Here is a 21,641-nt window from a genome sequence, read left to right as displayed (position 1 = left end):
ATTTAGAACTTGATGTGGGTACAGATCAGAAGATTGTATCAAGGTGGTTTCCTTAAAAGCCATCCCTGGTTTTAAATGCTTATGGTAGGAAACCAGCTGTGTGTGAAATAGAACCAGCTCAGGTTCTAAAGCCCTAGATCTTCCATCCCCCAAATCCTAGAGATAGTCTAGTCAATTCTCCTATCCAACATAAGAATTTCCTTTAAAACTTACCTGACAGAATAGAGACACTATCCCTAAAAGTGATTCTATCCTCAAGCTTGAAAAGTTTACGGCAATGGAGGTCACTCATTCCATGGGCTAAGCATCAATAGGAACTAAAAACTTATATTACTAGTTTTATCATTATCATGAGAATACTAAGAGACAATAATAATTACATAATATGCAGTTTCAGAATGTATGTTTGATAAGTATAAAGATAATTTAAAATTACAATATTCATAGTTATTACTAATGTATTGCTTTCTACGTAATAGGCTTAGTGTTGCCTCTTGGAACAACATGGAGTGAGCGTAACTGCTGCTTCCTTGAGAGCCCTTCATATCTTTACAGTCACCTACCCTGTCCACTCTCACCCACAGCCTGTGGAAGTTTGTTCTCCAAGTTCTTCTTCCTATTCCTCATGCGATATTGGTCCCAGACCTTCCAGCAACCTCATGGTTCTGCCCTAATCACACCAGTTTGTCTATATCCCTCTGATACACTGATAGCCAGAGAGGACTTCACCAGCAAGGTAGATGGTGGACCAAGGACTGGTCCTGATCTTTATCTGGACGCCCAGGGCCCTTTGTTCGACAAGTCTGTGCCCACGTGACTGTCTACATGTTGTGAGTTCACTGTTCTCTTTCTAGGGCAGCCCACGTCCAGCTTCCGCACTGTAGACATCTTGGGCCAGACAGCTTGCTGTCGTTGGGGGCTGGCCTCTGGCCACTGGATGCCAGTAGTGCCCGACAGTCACCCCCTTCCCAGCTGTGGTGACCAAACCTGTCTCCAGACCTTGCCAGGCCTGCTAGGGCCAGCATCACGCCCGGGTGAGAGCCACTCCCCGCGGTCCCATCTCACTGCTGACTGATGCAGCCTCTTGCTTCCCTTTCCGTGGATTGCTTGTCGTCCATGTCCAACTATTTTTTCTAACCTAAACTGTAGGACCTGGAATTTTTTGTCACACTTCTATTCCAGCCCTGTGAAATGGATGAAATCTAGATTTTTGTATTCCAGCATACCAAATATCCATGGCTACTTTGTATGATCTTTGCATTTTGTGAATATGACTTTTGTGTCTTTTATCCAAGTGATTGATAAATATTGAGTAAGGCTGGGTCAGGTAAAGAACCTGCTGTAGACTTTCCTTCAGATTCACATCACTATTGCATCATCACTCCGCACAGATTTTCACAATCAGCTTTCTTTTCTTTTGTTTGTTTGAAGATTTTATTTTTTAAGTCATCTCTACATCAAACATGGGGCTTGAACTCAAAACTCTGAGACCAAGAGTCATATGTTCCAACTAAGACAGCCAGGTGCCCCATCAGCTTCCTTTCATAGATCAGCTCCCCTCATTAATTGTTGAAATCCAGATATTATGCCAGTCCTAACAAAAAAGGAAAAATGGTTTGTTTCCATCATTTGTTTTAAGGGATCCACTGTTGATCATGGACTCTTTTTCAATTGTTCATATGTTATCTATGTGTTCATTCCTTCTAGAATCTACCCAATATCCACAACAACTTGATGGTCATATAATTTGAAGATATAGTTTATCATTTCTTTTTTTTTTTTTTTCCTATGACTTTTTACCACTTGCTGAGAATAGTTTTGTTTAGCCTCATCTTTAAATACATTGAGTTCTCACTATGGGCAAGACACATTCTCACATTTTTAAGTTCCCTTAAGACCTTGGCATGTAACTGATTAGGCCTAGACACCTGACTTTATTTCTTATCTGTCTTGGGATGTAATACTCTCTTCTAGTAATCTGTATTTTTCTTTTAAAACTGGATTACTGGACTGTTTGACAGATGTTAATTAAGCACCTACTATATGCAGGCATGGCTAAGCTCTGGGAACAACAGTGAACAGACAGGCCCAAATCCCTGCCTCCACGGAGTTTATGGTCAGGTGGTTCCACCTGGTCTTCCTCATCCGGGGGGTGGGGGCAGGAATGGGGGGGGGCAGAAGGTTGATCTGGAGCATCTCTCAGGTACACACCTTATCTCAAGCAATCCTTCTAAAAACTACGGAGGGTGGGAATTGTTACTTCCTTTTACCAAAAAAAAAAGAGAGAGAGAGAGAAACTTCTAAATTACTAATTTAAAAGTCACTTTTACTCTATACATTTAAAAATGTCTTTAATAATTTCAATTTTTAAAAAGTAACCATGAGGGCGCCTGGGTGGCTCAGTTGGTTAAGCGACTGCCTTCGGCTCAGGTCATGATCCTGGAGTCCCAGGATCGAGCCCCACATCAGGCTCCCTGCTCAGCAGGGTGTCTGCTTCTCCCTCTGCCCTCTTCCCTCTCGTGCTCTCTGTCTCTCATTCTCTCTCTCACAAATAAAAAAAAAAAAAATTAATTTGACAATCCTAGTGATGATTAAAAGAAAGGAACCCAGGGGCGCCTGGGTGGCTCAGTTGCTTAAACGACTGCCTTCGGCTCAGGTCATGATCCTGGAGTCCCTGGATCGAGTCCCGCATCAGGCTCCCTGCTCAGCGGGGGGTCTGCTTCTCCCTCTGACCCTCCTCCCTCTCATGCTCTCTGTCTCTCATTCTCTCTCTCTCAAATAAATAAATAAAATCTTTAAAAAAAAAAAAAAGTAACCATGAGACATTTATTCCAAGCAAAGAGACGGAAGATCTGAAGTCACAGCAGAGAGGATCTGGAAAAGCCACCTAGTTTTTACCAACTTTATCTTCATGCCTTCATCACAGTTTTGTACTCGTCCTTTGTTTTGTTTTGCTTGCTTGTTTATTTGTCTGTCCACATTCTCTCTCGTCAGAGGCATCATTATAAGCATAGCACACTTTATGGTGAGAAACGCCCCGCGGGCAGTTTGCGCACTCGTGCCTTGACCACCAGTGGTGCCTGCACTGCCTCCTGAGACTAATGTGCCGCCTTGGTGCTGGAAGCACTTCAACTGACACTATACTTGCTGCTGTTCATGTAGCTGTGCTCTGAACCACTTTTTAAATTTTTCAGTTATTAGGGTATTCTCGTCTGGGCTGACTGTACATCTTAGCAGTAAATCGCTTCTTTTAAAATCTTCCATTCAGACCGATAGGATTTCATCCTTAGACTTAAATTGGCACTAAGAAACTCTAATTTGACTTCATTGTTTTTCTAATTGCATTGCCAACACAGACAGAAAATACCATGCTTTTCTTAGAATCTTGGATGCCAAAAAATAGAGCCGTGGCCCTTGGAAATTCCTTAAAAAAAACTTAAAAGAGTGTTAGGATTCCAATCATGAGAACATAAATGTTTTGATCCTCTCAAAACTTCCTAAAATTCTGTGCATCGGGAACCACAAAATATTTTATAATCATAACTCTTAAATAGAAAGTCTGTATTGTTCAATTTCTGAAGATGTTGACAGCTTAATAAAAAATATTTTCTGAGGTCCACAACTAATGGAATCCCTGAAGTGCTGATGGCTGGTAGTGGATTTTGTTATGTATTATCCCAGAGCTGGGAACTTTGAGATTCTTTTGGGATTCAGTTGATTTCGGGTATAAATTATAACGGTGGTTCCTTCATACCCTCAGTCTTGACAATTGTTCATTGTGCTATACATAAATTCTTTTATAGTGTTATAGTTTTTGCCCCTACTGAGTAGCTGTGTTTAGTGTTGGTGTTATTTACTGTGTTCATATGGATATTCAATTAGATATCGATATAACATACATATGTGTTGCTAAGTGTAGATACAGAAGAAATCATATGGTGTCTGGATAATTAAGTGACCATTACCTGATACTTACAATGTAAGAGTGCCCGGAAAAGTAACTGGGTTTGTATCGGGGTTGCTGTGCATCTCCAGGAAGAAGACGAGGGTTCGGAGGACGATGGCAACACGAAGCCGGACTTCACGGTCACTCTGAAGACCGATTTCAGTGCCCGCTGCTTCCTGGACCAATTTGAAGATGATGCTGATGGGTTTATTTCCCCAATGGATGATAAAATCCCGTCAAAATGCAGCCAGGACACTGGGCTCTCCAACCTCCACGCCGCTTCAATGTAGGTCATTTCGGCGGTGGTGGTGAAATGTTTTGGTGAAAATACCGTTCTTAAATATTTTAGCCTTGCTATTTAAATCAGTTGTCTGGCAGAACACAGGTGACTTAGCTGGGGGACATCCATGTGGATAGAACAGTGACTTTTTTTTGGCTTCTGGCTCCGTGTTTTATATTCTCCATCCCGTTACTGGAGGGAGCACGTGAGATCTCGCAGGAATAGCCAGGTCTCTACGATGGCACTGAGTGGTTCTCTACTCCACAGCACTTCATTTAACATGTACCAAGCTCCGATGTCCTCTTTCTTTCAAAGCAAAATACGATAAAGTGCCATGGGATTCCACAAGCCCTAAGGATTCATAAGTAGCAGGCGCTTTGCGGGAGCCCCGGGAGCTGTACCCGTCGTCGGGACGGTTGGCATTCAGAGGATGGAAAACCTCCATTTCTCCTGTCCCTCAGCTCCCTCAACAGCTCTTGCATTTACACGCTTCCCACTGTCTCCACAACCCCTGTCGAGTTGCACATTCATTGTATTTATAACAATTCGATTTAACCCAATTTTCTTAAAATATTTCTTCCCTTCTCAGACCAGAACTCTTGGAACACCTTCAGGAAATGAGAGAAGAAAAGAAAAGGATTCGAAAGAAACTGCGTGATTTTGAAGACAATTTTTTCAGACAAAATGGAAGGTAGCGCCTGTTTTCTTTGCCCTAACTCCTGCCCCTCCATACACACACACCTCTCGTTTTTTCCTATCAGATCTTTGCAGTGCCTCCCAAGTGGGAAGCCCTCTGCATCCTGCCTGTAGCCTAGTCCCTTGGAGGTTCACTGTGGGATGGGGAGGTTTCTGTGGTCCTTCAGCAAGAAATGCTCCTGGGATAGTCTCCAAGACTGATGTAAATTCAGCTAACGTTTATACAACTAACCTGTCACCTCAAATTGTAATCTCAAATGAGCAGCTTGAAGCTACGTTTCCAGCTGATAGCACTGCTTTTTGGTTTTGGTTTGGGGTGGGGGAGTTGTCTTAATAGGCTAGAAGGAGAAATAAAGAAAGGGCAACTTTAAATCTTGGTGTTTTCAGGCTTATTTTACTTTTTTTTTTTTTTTAAGATTTTATTTATTTATTTGAGACAGAGAGAATGAGATACAGAGAGCACGAGAGGGAGGAGGGCCAGAGGGAGAAGCAGACTCCCCGCCAAGCAGGGAGCCTGATGCGGGACTCGATCCCGGGACTCCAGGATCATGACCTGAGCTGAAGGCAGTCGCTCAACCAACTGAGCCACCCAGGCTCCCCTTTAGGCTTATTTTAAAAGCAAAGGTGATCGTTGTCAAGTTTGAATGAAAAATGTGCAAGAAGCAGTAAGTCCACAAGACTGACAGGGTGCCTTTCTCGAGTGAGTTTCAAGACAGGAGGTAGTCAACCTCGTAGAACATCATGCTAAGGAACAGCAAGCATCCTCTGTTTGCTGGTGACCGCACACAGTTCATACCAGTTTGCAGCGTGAGCCAAGGGCAGGACAGGGAAGAGATTTGCATCTCTTACGTTGGAGTTAAGTTTTAACACTTCAAAATAATTTTATTTCAATCCAAATTATTTAAATGGTGTAAATATAGTTTCTCTTTAAAAGATCCCCTTTTCATACTTCTCAAAAGTATTGGGAAATAAAAGCACCATAAACATTAACTTTGGCATTTAAAATGTGTTGTGTTCCAGTTTATTTCAGTTAGTATATAAATTTATTTTTTAGCATCCCTAATGTGGATCTGTCTTATAGTGACTTTCTTAAGATTTATGAATTTTTATACCTACATATTTGCTTTTCTTTCTCCATGCATTATAGGCTATTTAGAAAATATCAATAGGCAGACAAAAGAAATAATACTCAAAATAAGAATAATAACAAAGACAAACCAGGATTAATGTCTGTTCTAGTCCATTCTTCTTTCTAAGCATATTCTTGGTTTGTCTATCTTTTTTCTGTATAATTATAGTCACTTTATGCACAGATATCTTGTACATGAGGAACTATATAAAATGATGTAAACTTCACAAGTTTTAAGAAAGGATATCTGATGGGAATTTATAATCATCATGCAAGGTTGGGTTTTGGGGGGTTTTTTTTAAGTTTTTATTTATTTAAGTAATCTCTACACCCAACATGGGGCTCAAACTCATGACCCCGAGATCAAGAGTCACATGCTCTTCCGACTGAGTCAGCCAGGTGCCTCATGATACAAGTTTAAGACTCTGACTTCAGACATCATTAAATCTGGTGCCCTTATTTCGTATCTGAGGAGAGTGAAGTCCCTTGAAGAGCAGGGCGAGGGCAACTATCAGATTGCTCTTCCCTTCACTGCCCTGCACTGAGAAGCCATCTAGCACCCTTTACTTGAACAAGTCAGGGCATGAATAAAATCTGTTTTTTAGTTCATTGAACAAAATTAAATAAGCCCCATGCTATCTCCTTTCTTATATTTTCTCTTCAATAAGAAGAGGAAGCCTGGTATTTGCATGTTTGATATGCTCATTTCAAAGTGAAATGAGAAGCAGGACTGCACTGCACAGTGGTTGAGAATGTAGACAGTAACACCATTTCATCACGTCCTCGTGAGGGTTATACCAGGCCATGGGGACAGAGTACTTAGCACAGTGCTTGACCTGTAATAAGCCCTTGATTAATACTTGCACATATAAAAAGTATGCATATAAAATGACTCAGTAAGCTATAAAGGCTTATTAGTATTATGTGATCCAATTGCTGAATTCCAAGACTAATCTTATAGTAAGTAGGATATTAACTCTGTTTTTTTAAACCTATAAATTATGGGCATGCCAATTGCTAATTAGAAACTTAATGGTTCATTAGATGAAATATATAAAAGTGAAAAGCCATTAAGAGTAAATAAAGGATTTCAGTCTGTAGAGACTCTTAATGTGCATTCATACATACCAGCAGCAGAGAGAAAAAAACTTCTACAGTTTTTAGTCCTGCATACCATTCTACAGGATGCCAGATTAACTCTAAAAATTCAGTTGCGTGGTATCTTCTGGGGGAAGCGATCTTTCACTGCTTGTCTAAACCCAGCTTCAGTCTTGATACCAAGTGACACTTGGGAACACCAATTCTACAGGCTGATAAACTGCAGAGTTTCTACATGATAATTCACCTGATGAACAGTATCATCTAGGAGAGACAGCCAATGATCCTCAGTCCCCTTTCCCTTTGTTTCCATTAGAAATGTCCAGAAGGAAGACCGCACTCCCATGGCTGAAGAATACAATGAATATAAGCACATAAAGGCAAAACTAAGGCTCTTGGAGGTGCTCATCAGCAAGAGAGACACTGATTCCAAGTCCGTGTGAGGGGGGCAGCCCCAGCCCGAGCAGAGGGGGCTGCTGAAGGTGCAGGCTGAACTTATCAGCTGCCTCCCCTAGTAAAGAGCAGCTCTGCACAAACTGGAAGGCAGCATGGAGCTGGACCTGCAGAGCATGTAGCCCTTCTGCCTCCGGGCCTTTGGGATCCGCTCCAGTTTCCAGCGCCGGCCTCAGAAACTGCCTGGATGGAAGAGGGCAACCTGCTTTGATTTAAGAATTTTGTAAGGGGAAGTCAAGATCCCACAGGCGCACGTAGACACTAGGGGAAGCTTCACTAACGCTGGCGGTGATGAATCACTACACGGAGAGACCCTCATCTGCAGAGCATACACACTGTTCTTCCCTGGATGACTGAGAAACATGTCTAACTGGGATACGACCCAGCTCAGGACTTCCCTCTGGAGAGCGAACGTGCCACGCAGGCCCGAGTTCTCTTTGCACCCAGTAAAGCGGGAACGTGCGTCGGAGCCCTGTTTGCTGCCTTGGCCATTCTCATGACCTTTCCCCACTCGCGCGAACTGTCCCCTTTCAGTTCTCAGGTAGATGGAAGCTGCGTCTGCCCGGCACGGTGGCGCAATCACCTGTTTGATGGTGAGTTGCTTCCAGACTTCCTCGGCTGACGGAGAATTTCGATTCTTGACCAGGACTGGATCATCTGCAGAGGACAGAGGGACTATAGCTATAGTCATGCCGATTTTTAAATCAGGCAACAGGGTGAAGAGCCTGGAAAATTCCTTCCTGAACATGGATTGCACTTGATCGGTCTCAGATTTTCGCATCCAACACTAAGCAAGACCAGTATGCTATGGCATCCTGTTTGGGGCTTGGTTTCATTTTGGCTCTAGCCAAACATAAAGGATCTTGCTTAATTCTTAGCTTAAGTGTTGAGGATCATGAGAGAGAGAGAGCGAGCCTGTGTTCTAAGCCTTCTGAGTACTTACCAGAGTTTAAAGTTGGTTTTTTTTTTTAAGGTAAACCCGCACTAAATCCCCTCACTGAGAGGTAAATGTAGCCCTCGGAACTCAGTCCAAGGTGGTATCTAAATCACACTATTTTCAAGATCGTGTGTGAAGAGAAAAATAATGGTGTGGGGTCACTTAGGATTATTTTTTCAGAGACTGTGTCACAAAGCTGTCTATATTAGACCTTTTGGGAAGACCAGGGAATTTAAAACACCAAATCATTCATCTCTTTACTGTGCTGATGTCCCCTTGTGATTTGTTGTCACTTCTTCACCTCTGTGTCTACATCGAGGAAAGTGAATTCTGTCTCTGCCTGTCCGTCCAAGGCCTATGTTGGCACCTTGTGGGTGGAGCTTTGCGGGTTTGCGCTTTGTGGGATGCAGCTCAAGTGTCTGCACACCGGCCCCCGGCTGCCAAGAGAAAACATCTCGGCAGGCTCTGCCTTTTGAAGATACTGTTGCAGGATGAGCAAGAGAGCTAGGCTGCCCTCCCATAGGTTTTGAGAGTTGCCTTCTTAAAGGGTACCCTTTTGTTTGGTTTGATAAGAAGAGGAAAAGAAAGAGAACGTTAAACTCTACTGACCAGTTGCCAGTTTTGAAATGGGTTCTTGAGAAACTGGCCAGATTGGATTTCTAGCAGTGTTTTCCATGGCTCAAGTGAGGCAGAAGCTGTCAGTTGGAAATTGTTTTAAGTCGGGAGTCGGGGGAAAAGAATACCTTTAAGTTTGCTCTTAAAAATAATCATATAGAAGCATGAGCTGTGTGTTGGAAGTCCCCTGTGTTAATCCACACATTTAAAGACGGTACATAATCCTACAAATTTAAATGTACATGAATATATAGTTTGGTATTCTTTGCTCTACTGTTTACATTGCAGATCACTATAATTTCGAGGAGTTATATTATAAATAAAATGAAGCACTTTAGGATGTTTTCTATTTTTGAAATCTGAACATGAATCATTCACATGACCAAAAATTGTATTTTGTAAAAGAAATACATGTCTAGTCTGTCTTTTTTGAGTAATTATTCTCTTAAATAAGCTATAACATAAATCAAATCATTACCAGTGAACCTTTAAAGCACATCTGTTTAAGAGTATTGTCTTGAAAATACTAATATGCTACAGAATTTTAAAAGAAAAAATGCTGTATAAATGAGGAGCTACTAAATGTTTGAAATCTATTGTTTCTGCCAAAGGTAAATTAAGTAAAAGATTTATCCAGGACTCCCCATTCCAATTTGTATGATTGAATAAAAGAAAACACCAAGTTACAGTCAAATAAACTGCGTATGGAATGTCATGTTCTCCTTTGTAATTTCTCATCTATATTAACTTCACAGAATGGCGCCCAGATTAAGGGCGGAAAAGCCCAGTTTACACTCGATCCTCTTTGAAGCCATGGCGGTAGGTTCCGGCGCTGCCAGAAATGCTGAGGCCAATTTGTTTCCACAGCAACCATTTCTGCAGCCCAGGGTCTTGGGGCCCTAGAGGCGGCATCTTAATTGGCTTCACACAGCATACTCTGGACTGGGGTTTTTCCTTTGCTCTCTTGGGAATGTATGTGTGTTTATTAGCGCACGCCAACAAAATAAATGCCAGCGGTTAGTTAATAGCAATGATAAGTAAAGGTAAAGCATGAATAAACTTGATTGTATGACTGTAAGAATTAGAAATAGCAGAGGCTTGTAATTTTCACAGGCATTTGCTTTTTGTGTGTTCAGTCTGGAGTAAACATTGAAATAGATGTTTGTGTTCAGTCGGTATGGTATCATTACTGCATTTCATTTCTGAATCATTCAGTTTGAATTTTGCTTTTCAGACATGTATGTGCAAGGTTTAGGAGAAGGGCCTGCTTAGAAGTTTTTCGGACGGCTGATTTGTCTTGTACCTGTAGAAGCAAGCTCGCACCACCTCGGTGATCTCCCTGAATTCAGGGGAAATTTCCATGGAAGGCCAAACCAAATTTCAAACTGGAGAACTGATTTTTTTTTTTAATTGCTAGCTATAATGCATCGAGAGCTAAAAATTAGATTTCTTCCCTCTAGTTGCCGGTTTGAGGTCAAAAGCTAATTATTCATTGCCTAGGCGGGGATCGGCCACGTCTCTATTTGTAATGTTAGTGTAATTTTTGCTTCGTCTCCTTCTGATGCAATGCTTGCGTGGTGGCAGAAGAGGGCTGTTGCAGGGGGCGCCTGCTCCCAGGTGTGGCATTTCTAGCCCTGGACAAAGGTCGCAAGGCTGTGTTGAAATCATAAATATTGTACTGAGCTGTCCTGAGGCGAGCAGTCTTGGAGGCCCTAAGGGCTGAGCATTTGTGAATGTGGTTGAGCTTGGAATTCCTAATAAGGTGACTATTTAGGTTTATAAAATAGGGGCCGCCGTGGTACCGATTACGTTGGTTCTTTCTGGAACTTCCTCTTTCTCAGCAGACAGAACTGGGCCCAGTATACAGAAATGGTCAGATCTACAAGAAAAATCAGATTTCAGTTTGTTGATTAACCTTTTCAAAGAGATTAATCTGATAGTGAAGATGCCACTTTTCTTAATCTTACTACTTTTGATGGTATATTTACAGTCGAATGCATAAACTGTCAATAGCCTTATGAAACATTGGCTGTAGTCTAAATTCTGTCTTGCATTCAAGAAGGATCTTCCCGACACACTGCTTCCTGGAGGGTTTTTTTCACCCCTCGGTGGGGAGAGGTGGTTTCTGCACCAAGACCAACACCTCCTTTATGTTCTTTTCCTGTATCCACTTGGGTACATCAATAGGGAGAGACAAAACCGTACTCAAGTGTGAAGCTCGTATGTGTGGCGGAACTCACAATGTGCTTTCTTGCCTTTTATTCCCTTGCTTTTATTTTTTCTCCACTTGACCCTCAAAATGTACTGAAGAGTACATTTTGTCATAAGACTAGTCAAACATATTTTCAGATGTTTATTCAGATTGTGCCTCCTAACACTTCACATGGGCAGCGCGGCAAGCTCCCGATAAGAGTGACGTATGTGGCAGGCGCGGCGTGGTGGCGCTGGCCCATTGTGCCCCTGTGGGCATCTGCATTCCTCTCCTGTGATCCTTCATAATAGGAGTGTGGACATCAGCTGAGATCATTACAGATCGACACAAACGTGTATGTAAAATGAAATATGTACATCTCCAAGTTCCTATGGCTGAGACGTTGCAGTTTTGTCTCCAGGGACTCTCATTCTGCCTGGAATCCGCTCTGTTGTGCTCATGCGCGTGGCTCAAGAAATCGAGAAATTGGTGCGGCAGATCCGCTTCTCGGTCTGAAAGCACCCATACATACTGTCCTGAAAATCTCCAAGAGTAGATACAATTTCAGTTAACAATATGGGCCCAGAACAATGTTTACACGACATGTAAGCAGAACATATTTGAAATTACAGTTGTCCTTTTTTAAAATGTAAACTGAATGAAAAATGTTGTGTACATTTCTGTACATGACTGTATTTTGTATAAACGTAAATAAAATATTTTTAACTGTGAATGTTGGGAAATTTTTGACAGTCAGGAACGTATGACTGAGCTGCCTGTGGGGTCTGACCTCTCCTTTAGGTAAGGAATCACTGCTGTTCCCTGAGCTACCCAGCGGCCTCATGAGGATTAAGTTTTGTTATTCTGTCTCCAAAGAGGTGAAGTAAACTCATTACAAATTAGGCATTCCCATGGTTCTAGGTAGAAAAATGGGCTTATGCTCTAGGCATTATATAGCCTGCTTCTCCCTCCCCCACTCCTCCTGCTTGTGTTCCTGCTCTCGCTATCTCTCTCTCTGTCAAATAAATAAATAAAATCTTTAAAAATAATAATAATGAGGGGCACCTGGGTGGCTCAGTCGTTAAGCGTCTGCCTTCGGCTCAGGTCATGATCCCAGGATCCTGGGATCGAGTCCCGCATCGGGCTCCCTGCTTGGCGGGAAGCCTGCTTCTCCCTCTCCCACTCCCCCTGCTTGTGTTCCCTCTCTCGCTGTCTCTCTCAATGTCAAATAAATAAATAAAATCTTTTAAGAAAATGCAAAGTAATCCATACTGACAGAAAGTAGATGGATGGATTCGGGATGGAAGGATTAGAAAAAGGCACAAGGAGAGTGGATGCATACATTCACTATTTTAATGAGGTGATGGGTTCACGGATGTATACATGTGTGAAAACTAAGCACTTAAAAAAAATAAAATTAAAAGGATTCATAGAAGGGGCTGAAGGCAGAATACTCTGGACTGGGGCTGAAGGGGTGCAGAAACAAAGGCATTAAGCCAAAGGAAAAAAAAAACAACCTTGTTTATTTCCAAAGTGTCTGAGGTCATTATAGTAAATACATTAGCCACTTACGACTCTGAAGCTAGTAAGTCCAGCAGAAAACTATGACTCGGAAGAAAAGGCACATTTCAGTTTAAAGGGAGCATGTCTCCCTCTGCGGCTCCTGCCACAGGCCAGGCCCTGATGCTCGCAGGCTCCAGAGCAAGGTTAGCAGAAGCCCCTGCCCCAGCTTGCAGCTCAGAACACACCCCCGTGATGGTTGGGCAGGCAGGTACTCTTTAAACTGCACGTTATATAAGCACAAAGTGACAAAAGCGAACATTAAAAATATAAAACCTGAAATTAAAAAAAAAAAAAAAAGGCTTTGAGAAATCCTAGTGCTGATACCAGGATTCAAATGGAGATCTATCTTCTGGGGAACAAAGACCCAGTACTGCTAACGTTGATGCAATTTAATGCCATTTTGCCAAAACGGAGGCTCACCCTCAATAATTTAACTTTTGATGCACTGGGTCCAAAGTAGTAAAATGTAGGCAGAAGTGGCAGGCAGTATTTAGTGACTCACCGTTTTCTTAAGTCATATCCTGATGTTGTCCCTATTAAGGACCAGAAAGCAATGCTAGCCGAAAGTACAGCAGGTTCCACAGCCTGTTGGCAAAGCGCGGTGGTCTTCCAAAGCTCTCCCCGCCCCCCGCCCCCCGCCCCCAGAGCACATGTTCTCACTCCTCTCCTGTACAGTTTGCAGTCCTCGGACTACCTGAATGGGAATTTCAGAAGGGGGACCTACGTGCGGGGGAGAGAGGCAGTCCCTTTCAGTTCTTTCAATGGCCTCATTATTACCTCTTCTAGAAATAGATTCTGAATCACATAAGACAAAATATATCATAGTTATGCCTAAGCTGGCTCAGCTTATCAAGGCTCTCTCTATATACACAGAATTTCATATTCAGTAAAAGCCAAAAGTCCAAATTCCCAAATGCATTTTCAGAATCCTGGCTGGCTGGCAGGCAGACAAATGAGGTTTGGCAGGAACTGGGATTGTTGACAGCTTGGTTCTCACTTTTCCTGTCCATCAACAAGGCTTCTCCCACAGGGTGGCTCCATGTTGTGCAGCATCTGCTCAGGGAATGGGGCCCAGTGCAAACCTCACCAAGAACGGAGTCTCGAGACCCCTCGGACCTCCAGGTCTCAGCTGGGCCCATGAGTGCATAAAGTGTATGTTACTGTGCATTTTGAAACTCGTCTTTCAGATGTTTGGATTTTTCTTGACTGTCTCAGAAGCAATTCAAAGATGCTCAGAAATCCTTGTCATGTTTCCAGTTATACAGCTTTGAGTACTTCTTGGTAAGATATTTTGAGACCCTGTGATTTTTCTGTAATTGTTACTTTTAAAGAACTTAAAATTACTCGACCAGATTAGATGGAGGGGAGGGCAGGGAGGGAGAGTACGAAAGACGTACAGCTCTCCGGTGGAGGGAGCCGAGCTTCTCAAACTCGACCGTGCATGGGAATGTGCAGGGGTCTTGCGGTACAGTAGCCCTGGGGGGCAGGGGGCAGAAGGGGCACTGACATTCTGCATTTCTGACAGGCTTCCGGGGGCTGCCATGCTGCTGATCCAGAGGCCCCACTTTGAGTGGAGGGTGCCAACTGCATCCTGGGCATTTGTGGCAATGAGCACCCCCCAAAATCTTAGGTAAACGGAGCCTGGTACATTGGACAATAGCAGCAGAGGCGAAACACTGCTTGATGCTGAAGGCCTAGATGCAGACAGCTTAGCTGTACGATGTGGATACATCACTCACTCTCCCCGTCTCTGTTTCTTTATCTGAAAAATGGGAATAACCGTAGTAGTTTACTGGATTTTATGGCAATTTACTCGGATGAACATATAAAGTAAGCACACAATAAATCTTCACTGAAGATTGGTGGCGTGTTACTGAGACAAAGATTCTTTCTTTCTATGCTGAAGTCCAGCAAGACATTTTGAACCACTGCAAAAATATTTCCCCCACATCACCCTCCTCACCTTCTGATTCCTTGTTTGTACTGAGCCATAAACAGAGTACACCTCCGGCACTTTAAGCACAAATTCATGCTATGGGGTAAGCAAGATTTATGGGAAACTGACCCATTCTCTTGAAGGGAAAATGAAAGTGTGATATTCTCAAGCAAATTGCATCAAAACCTCTGTGCAGCTTTCTCAGAAAGATCTATGCTTGCTGAATTCCTTCCCTCACGGAGCAGGGCGAACTCCTCGAATTCTACTCCCCAGAACATTTTGGAAGGTCCAAACCTGCTCAGACACATAAAAGGAATTTACTGTCTGAGACGGGAGTTGAAACCGATATGGGAATCCCTGAGTCCTGGGAAGGAACAGAATAACCTTTGAACTGATTCTAGGGCACTCGGTGTCCTGAAATTTCGGTCTCAGGGTGTATTTTTAAACAACTAAAACTGAGGCACGCCCTAGGGAGGAGGGCTGCTCCGAATGGGGCATGCTCTTTTTTTTTTTTTTTTAAGATTTTATTTATTTATTTGAGAGAGAGAGAATGAGAGAGAGCACATGAGAGGGGGGAGGGTCAGAGGGAGAAGCAGACTCCCTGCCGAGCAGGGAGCCCGATGCGGGACTCGATCCCGGGACTCCAGGATCATGACCTGAGCCGAAGGCAGTCGCTTAACCAACTGAGCCACCCAGGCGCCCTGGAGCATGCTCTTAACCAGCATAGTAAATGTCATCAAGCTCGGGGCCCCCCACTCTCTCATCACCCCCACAGGGGCAGACTGAAGGTGCCACTGCTCAGCAGTCCGGCAGGCTTCGGGTTCAAATGATTTTACTGTCTCATTGAGTGAAGCCCTGCCCCCCATTACCTCAGAAATTCAGAAACTCCAAACAATCTGCCAGTGATTTGAACTTGAGCGTCCTTGAGCCTGCTGCACAAACATCTGCGCTCCTGAGAATGCCCAGGCACGAAAGGTCAGGAAACCTGTTTTTAACAAGAAGAAGCCTTTGGCAGTGGTAGGCTTGTCCTCCTGGGACCATGAGCCAGCACCTAGTTGGCACTTACTGTTCACCTTCACCCTCAATAGCTCTGGCCTTTTATGACACCATGGGGAATGGGGTTATTTCCACATCTGCTCTGGGGCTTCCTTTCCCTCCTAATCCTAGAGAAGAGGTGACCATGACAGACCAATCTGGTTTAATATTTGCCATCATCTGAGGGTGTGTGTGTGTGTGTGTGTGTGTGTAATTCTTATTTAAATTTCTCAATTCAACACCAATGGGAGCTGAATCAGTAATTACGAGAGAGTGTATCCAACTCCTCTGGGATTAGGCCCAGGAAAATCAGCTTTTAAAAGATCTGAAGACCATGTGATTATGCACCCTGCCAAGCATCTAACCACTCTTGGAAGAAGAAAGAAAAAAAAAAATGCTGACATCTGAACTAATTTTCTCCATGCTACACATAACTCAGGAGGTACACACTCCATTACTTTTGGAAGGACACAAAGCACCAAAGCCTGGTTTAGTTCATCCGTGGGAGAGGCTGTTATTAATACAGGTCCAAAGAGTCTGCCCACAATCAGGTAGACACCACCTCCAGCACCTAATCTGTTGCATAAGCTGGTTTCTCACTGCACAGGTAAAGAGCATTCCAGAAACCCACACCTGACTCAGGGTGAGCAAGCATCCCTACCTGCATTTGAGCCAGGCTGGGTTAGCACCCTAAAGCAGAGAGTCATGGTCACAGACCAACATTTCCCACGCTCTTCACAGGGCTCTGCTCTATGAGGTTAACTAATCCTTGTTCACCAAAAGGGTTTTGGTTAGAAAGGCATGGTGGTGACTTCTATGTCACTTCTAACTGGAGAACACCCTTGATCTGATCCACAAGAGAATTTTCACCTTTTCTGAAGACAAGAGAACCTATTCTCTTCCTGTTCTGCCTTACCACAAGCTCCTCCTCTCCTTTGTGAGATCCTGATCCCCAAGATAAGGCTGTAGGCAGAGCCCACCAATGGCTCCCATCAGTGCTCCACAAAGGTATCTCTTAAAAATGGAGATATTCACAAACCAGAAGACTCCTAACTCAAGCAACCTTGTGTACTAACAACGCTAAGGTTATCAAAGGCAACGTGGCCATCGTGTTCTCAGATATTTTAGAAACTTAACTGGCTTCAAATCTGCTTCATTCCATTTTTAAGAGCTAAAGAAAAATGGAGACAGCCAACGCTTACATTTCAAGAGGAAATGATAAAATTATGCAGGTTAGCTTTGATTTCACTTTACTTTTTCTCCCATGCTGGACTCTAACATAAAATACTCTGTTCATCTATTTTGGTATTCTGTCATATGCCCTCTCTATATTCCACCTTTACCTCTATCATCTGGTTAATTGTGATTTGACTATTTTTTCTTTTATTTACTTATTTCCAGTTTTATTGAGATATGATTGACATATAACATTTTATAAGTTTAAGGTGTACAACATGTTGATTTGATATACTTGTAAAATAATTACCACCATAGCTTTAACTAATGCCTCCATCATGTCACATAATTATCTCTTTTTTTGTAGTTTGAACATTTAAGATCTACGCTCTTAGCAACTTTCGGGTATACAGTACAGTATTATTAACTATAATCACCATGCTGTTCTTTATAACTGGAAGTTTATACCCTTTGACCAATATCTCCCCATTTCCTCTACCCCCCAGTCCTTGGTAACCACCATTCTACTCCGTTTCTATGGGTTTGACTTTTTTTTTATTATTATTAAATAATTTATATTTAGAGAATGTGCATGAATGGGGAGGGGCAGGAGGAGAGAGAGAAACCCCAGCAAGCTCCACACCCAACATGGAGCCCATTGCAGGACTCAATCCCACAACCCTGAGATCATGACCCGAGCAGAAATCAAGAGTCGGATGCTCAACCAACTAAGCCACACAGGTGCCCCAAGTTTGGCTTTTTAGATTAGACATATAAGTGATACCATGTAGCATTTGTCTTTATCTGATTTCACTTAGCGTAATACTGTCAAGGTCCTTCCATGTTGTTGAAGTGGCTGGATTTCCTTCTTTTTCATGGCTGAATAATCCATTGCATCTATATACTACATCTTCTTTATCCATTCTCAATTGACAGACACTTAGGTTGTTTCCCTATCTTGGCTATTATAAATAATGCTGGAATGAGCATGGGAGTGCAGATATCTCTTCCTGTTTTTATTTCCTTTGGATATATAGCCTGAAGTGGGATTACTGATTTGTGTCATAGGTGTATTTTTAATTCTTTGAGGAACCACCATATTGTTTTCCCTAATGGCTATATCAGTTTACATTCCCACCAACAGTGCACAATATTTCCCTTTTCTCCACATTCTCACCAACACTTATCTCTTGTCTTTTTGATGATAGCCATTCTAACAGGTGTGGGTGTTATCGCCTTGTGTGTTTTTTGTTTTTTTTTTTTTTGCATTTCCCTGATATTTAGTGATGTCAGGCGTGTTTTTATGTATCTGTTGGCCTTTTGTATGTCTTATTTGAAAGTGTCTGTTCAGTTCCTCTGCCCATTTTTTAATCAAATTGGTATTTTTGTTACTGAGTTGTATGAGTTCTTTCTGTATTTTGGATATTAATCCCTTTTCAGACATATGATTTGCAAATATTTTCTCCCATTCTATAGGTTGCCTTTCTGTTTCATTGATGCTTTCCTTTGCTGTGCAGAAGCTTTTTAGTTTGATATAATCACTTACTAATTTTTGCTTTTGTTGCTAGACTTTTGGTGTCATATCCAAAAAATAATTGCCAAGGCCAATGTCAAGGAGCCTTTTTCCTGTTTTCTTCTAGGGGTCTTACAGTTTCAAGTCTTATGTTTAAGTCTTTATATAGAGTTAAGTTTTATGAGTAGTGTAAGATAGGGGTCCAATTTCATTTTTCTGCATGTGGTCATCCTGTTTTCCCAACATCATTCATTAAAAGGACTGTCCTCCCCTCACTGAGTATTCTTTCCTCCCGGTCAAACAGTAGTAGTCTGTGTATGCAAAGGTTTACTTCTGGCCTCTTGATTACGTTCCATTGGTCTATATGTGTGTAGATACTGTAACACAGTATCATACTGTGTTAATTACTATAGCTTTTTAGTATAGCTTAAGACAGGAAGTCTGTCCTATGTTGAATAGGAGAGATGAGATTGGACACCCGTGACCTGTTCCTGATCTTAGAAGAACTCTGAAAAACAAACTGAGGGTTCTAGAGGGGAGGTGGGTGGGAGGATGGGTTAGCCTGGTGGTGGGTATTGAGGAGGGCATATTCTGCATGGAGCACTGGGTGTTATGCACAAACAATGAATCATGGAACACTACATCTAAAACTAATGATATAATGTATGGGGATTAACATAATAATAAAAAAGAAAAGAAACAAAACAGATGAACATAGGGGAAGGGAAGGAAAAATAGAATGAAATAAAAACAGAGAGGGAGGCAAACCATTAGAGACTCTTAACTCTAGGAAACAAACTGAGGGTTGCTGGAGGGGATGTGGGGGAGATGGGGTAACTGGGTGATGGACATTAAGGAGGGCATGTGATGTAATGAGCACTGGGTGTTGTATGTAAGTGATGAATCACTAAATTCTACCCTTGAAACCAATACTACACGCTATGGTAACTAACTTGAATTTAAATAAAAAAAAAAAAGAAAAGCTTTCAATCTTAAACCTTTCAACACTGAGTGTAATGCCAGCTGTGGGCTTATCATATACGCCTTTATTATGTTGAGATATGTTCCTTCTATTCCCAATTTGTTGACAGTTCTTAACATGAATGATGTTGTATTTTGTCATATCCTTTTCCTGTATCTATGGAGATGATATATTTATCTTTCACTCTACTAATTTGATGTATCACATTTATTCGTGTGCATACATTAAACCATCCTTGCATTCCAGGGATAGATCCTGCTTGATTGTGGTGTATAATCATTTAAATATGCTATTAAATTTGGTTTGCTAATATTTTCTTGAGAATTTTTGCATCTATATTCACCATAGATATTGGTCTTTAGTTTCCTTTCCTTGTAGTGTCCTTATCTGGCTTTGGTTATAGGGTACTGCTAGCCTCAAAAAGTGAGTTTGGGAGTGTTCCTTCCTCTTCCATTTTTTGGAAGAATTTGAGAAGTATTGGCATTAATTTTTCTTTAAATGTTTGGTAGAATTCACCAGTGAAATCATCTGGTCTTGGGCTTTTCTTATTGGGAGGTTTTTGACTACTGATTCAGTCTCCTTCCTTGTTACTGGTCTGTTCAGATTTTCTATTTCTTCATGATTCATTCTTGGTAGGTTGTATGTTTCTAAGAATTTATGAATTTCTTCTAGGTCATCCAATTTGTTGTATAATTGTTCATAATAGTCTCTTATGGTCCTTTGTACTTTTGCAGTTTCATGTCTCCTCTGTCATTTACATAGTTATTTGAATCTTCTCTCTTTTTTTCTTAGTCTAGCTAGAGGTTTGTCAATTTTATCTTTCAAAACACCAGCTCTTAATGTCATTGATCTTTTCTATAGTTTTCCTTGTCTCTATTGCTTTTATTTCTACTCTGATCTTTGTTATTTCCTTCCTTCTGCTAATTTTGGGCTTATTCTTTTTCTAGTTTCTTGAGGTGTAAAATTAGGTTGTTTGAGATCCTTCCTCTTTTTTTAAAGATTTATTTTATTTTATTTTATTTTTAAAGATTTTATTTATTTATTTGAGAAAGAGAGAGCACAAGTGGAGGGGAGAGACAGAGGGAGAAGCAGGCTCCCTGCTCAATCCCTGGACCCTGGGATCATCACCTGAGCTGAAGGCAGACACTTAACTGACTGAGTCACCCAGGCACCCCAAGATTTTATTTATTTTAGAATGAGAGAGAGAGGGAGAGTGGGGGTGGGGGCTGGAGGGAGAAGCGCATGGAGAGGGAGAGAATCTCAAGCAGGCTTCACATGCCCAGCATGGAGCCCAATGCAGGGCTCGATCTCAGGACTCTGAGATCATGACCTGAGCCAAAATCAAGAGTCAAATGCTTAACTGACAGGGCCGCCCAGACTCTCCTTCCTTTTTCTTAATGTAGATATTTATTGCTGTAAACTTCTCTTAAAACCACATTTGCTGCATTCCATAGGTTTTGGTATGTTGTGTTCCTATTGTTGTTTGATTCAAGGTTTTTTAAAATTTCTTTCCTGATTTCTTCTTTAACCCATTGTTTGTTCAGGAGTATGTTGTTTATTTCCACATATTTTTAAATTTTCCAGCTTTCTGCCTGTTACTGATTTCTAGTTTCAAACCATCATGGTTAGAAAAGATACCTGGTATGATTTCAGTGTTTTTAAACTTACTAAGACTTCTTTTGTGATCTATCATATGATCTATCTTGCAGAATGGTCTGTATGCATATGAGAAGAATGTGTATTTTGTTGTTGGAAAGAATGTTCTGTATATATTGGCCCATTTAATCTAAAGTATAGTTCAAGTCCAATTTTCCTTGATTTTCTGTCTGAAAGATCTATCAATTGTTAAAAGTGGAATATTGGGGGCACCTGAGTGGCTCAGTCATTAAGCATCTGCCTTCGGCTCAGGTCATGATCCCAGGGTCCTGGGATCAAGCCCTACATCGGGCTCCCTGCTCAGTGGGAAGTCGCTTTCCCTCTCCCACTCCCCCTGCGTTGTTCCCTCTCTCACTGTGTCTCTCTCTGTCAAATAAATAAATTAAAAAAAAAAAAATCCAAAAAAAAAGGGTGGAATATTAAAGTCCCCTACCA

General features: G+C 41.9%; 1 protein-coding gene across 7 annotated transcripts in view; it reads left to right on the top strand.

The window, feature by feature from the left end:
- FAM13A (family with sequence similarity 13 member A) overlaps positions 1-9,864 on the top strand; it is a 351,485-nt gene extending 341,621 nt beyond the window's left edge. For all 7 annotated transcript variants that reach the window (XM_064584795.1, XM_054508809.2, XM_064584794.1 and 4 more), the window contains 3 exons: positions 4,036-4,232; positions 4,816-4,917; positions 7,466-9,864. In XM_064584795.1, coding sequence (XP_064440865.1) covers positions 4,036-4,232; positions 4,816-4,917; positions 7,466-7,592 — 426 coding nt within the window. In that variant the 3' untranslated portion in view covers positions 7,593-9,864. The remainder of the gene's footprint in view (positions 1-4,035; positions 4,233-4,815; positions 4,918-7,465) is intronic.
- Positions 9,865-21,641: the final 11,777 nt, after the last annotated feature.

This window comes from Mirounga angustirostris, unplaced genomic scaffold, assembly GCF_029215605.1.
Source record: "Mirounga angustirostris isolate CCGP_5_RB_7025 unplaced genomic scaffold, mMirAng1.0.hap1 SCAF_2, whole genome shotgun sequence".
NCBI classification, from domain to species: Eukaryota; Metazoa; Chordata; class Mammalia; order Carnivora; family Phocidae; genus Mirounga; species Mirounga angustirostris.
This window is presented reverse-complemented; position numbering and strand designations above follow the sequence as displayed.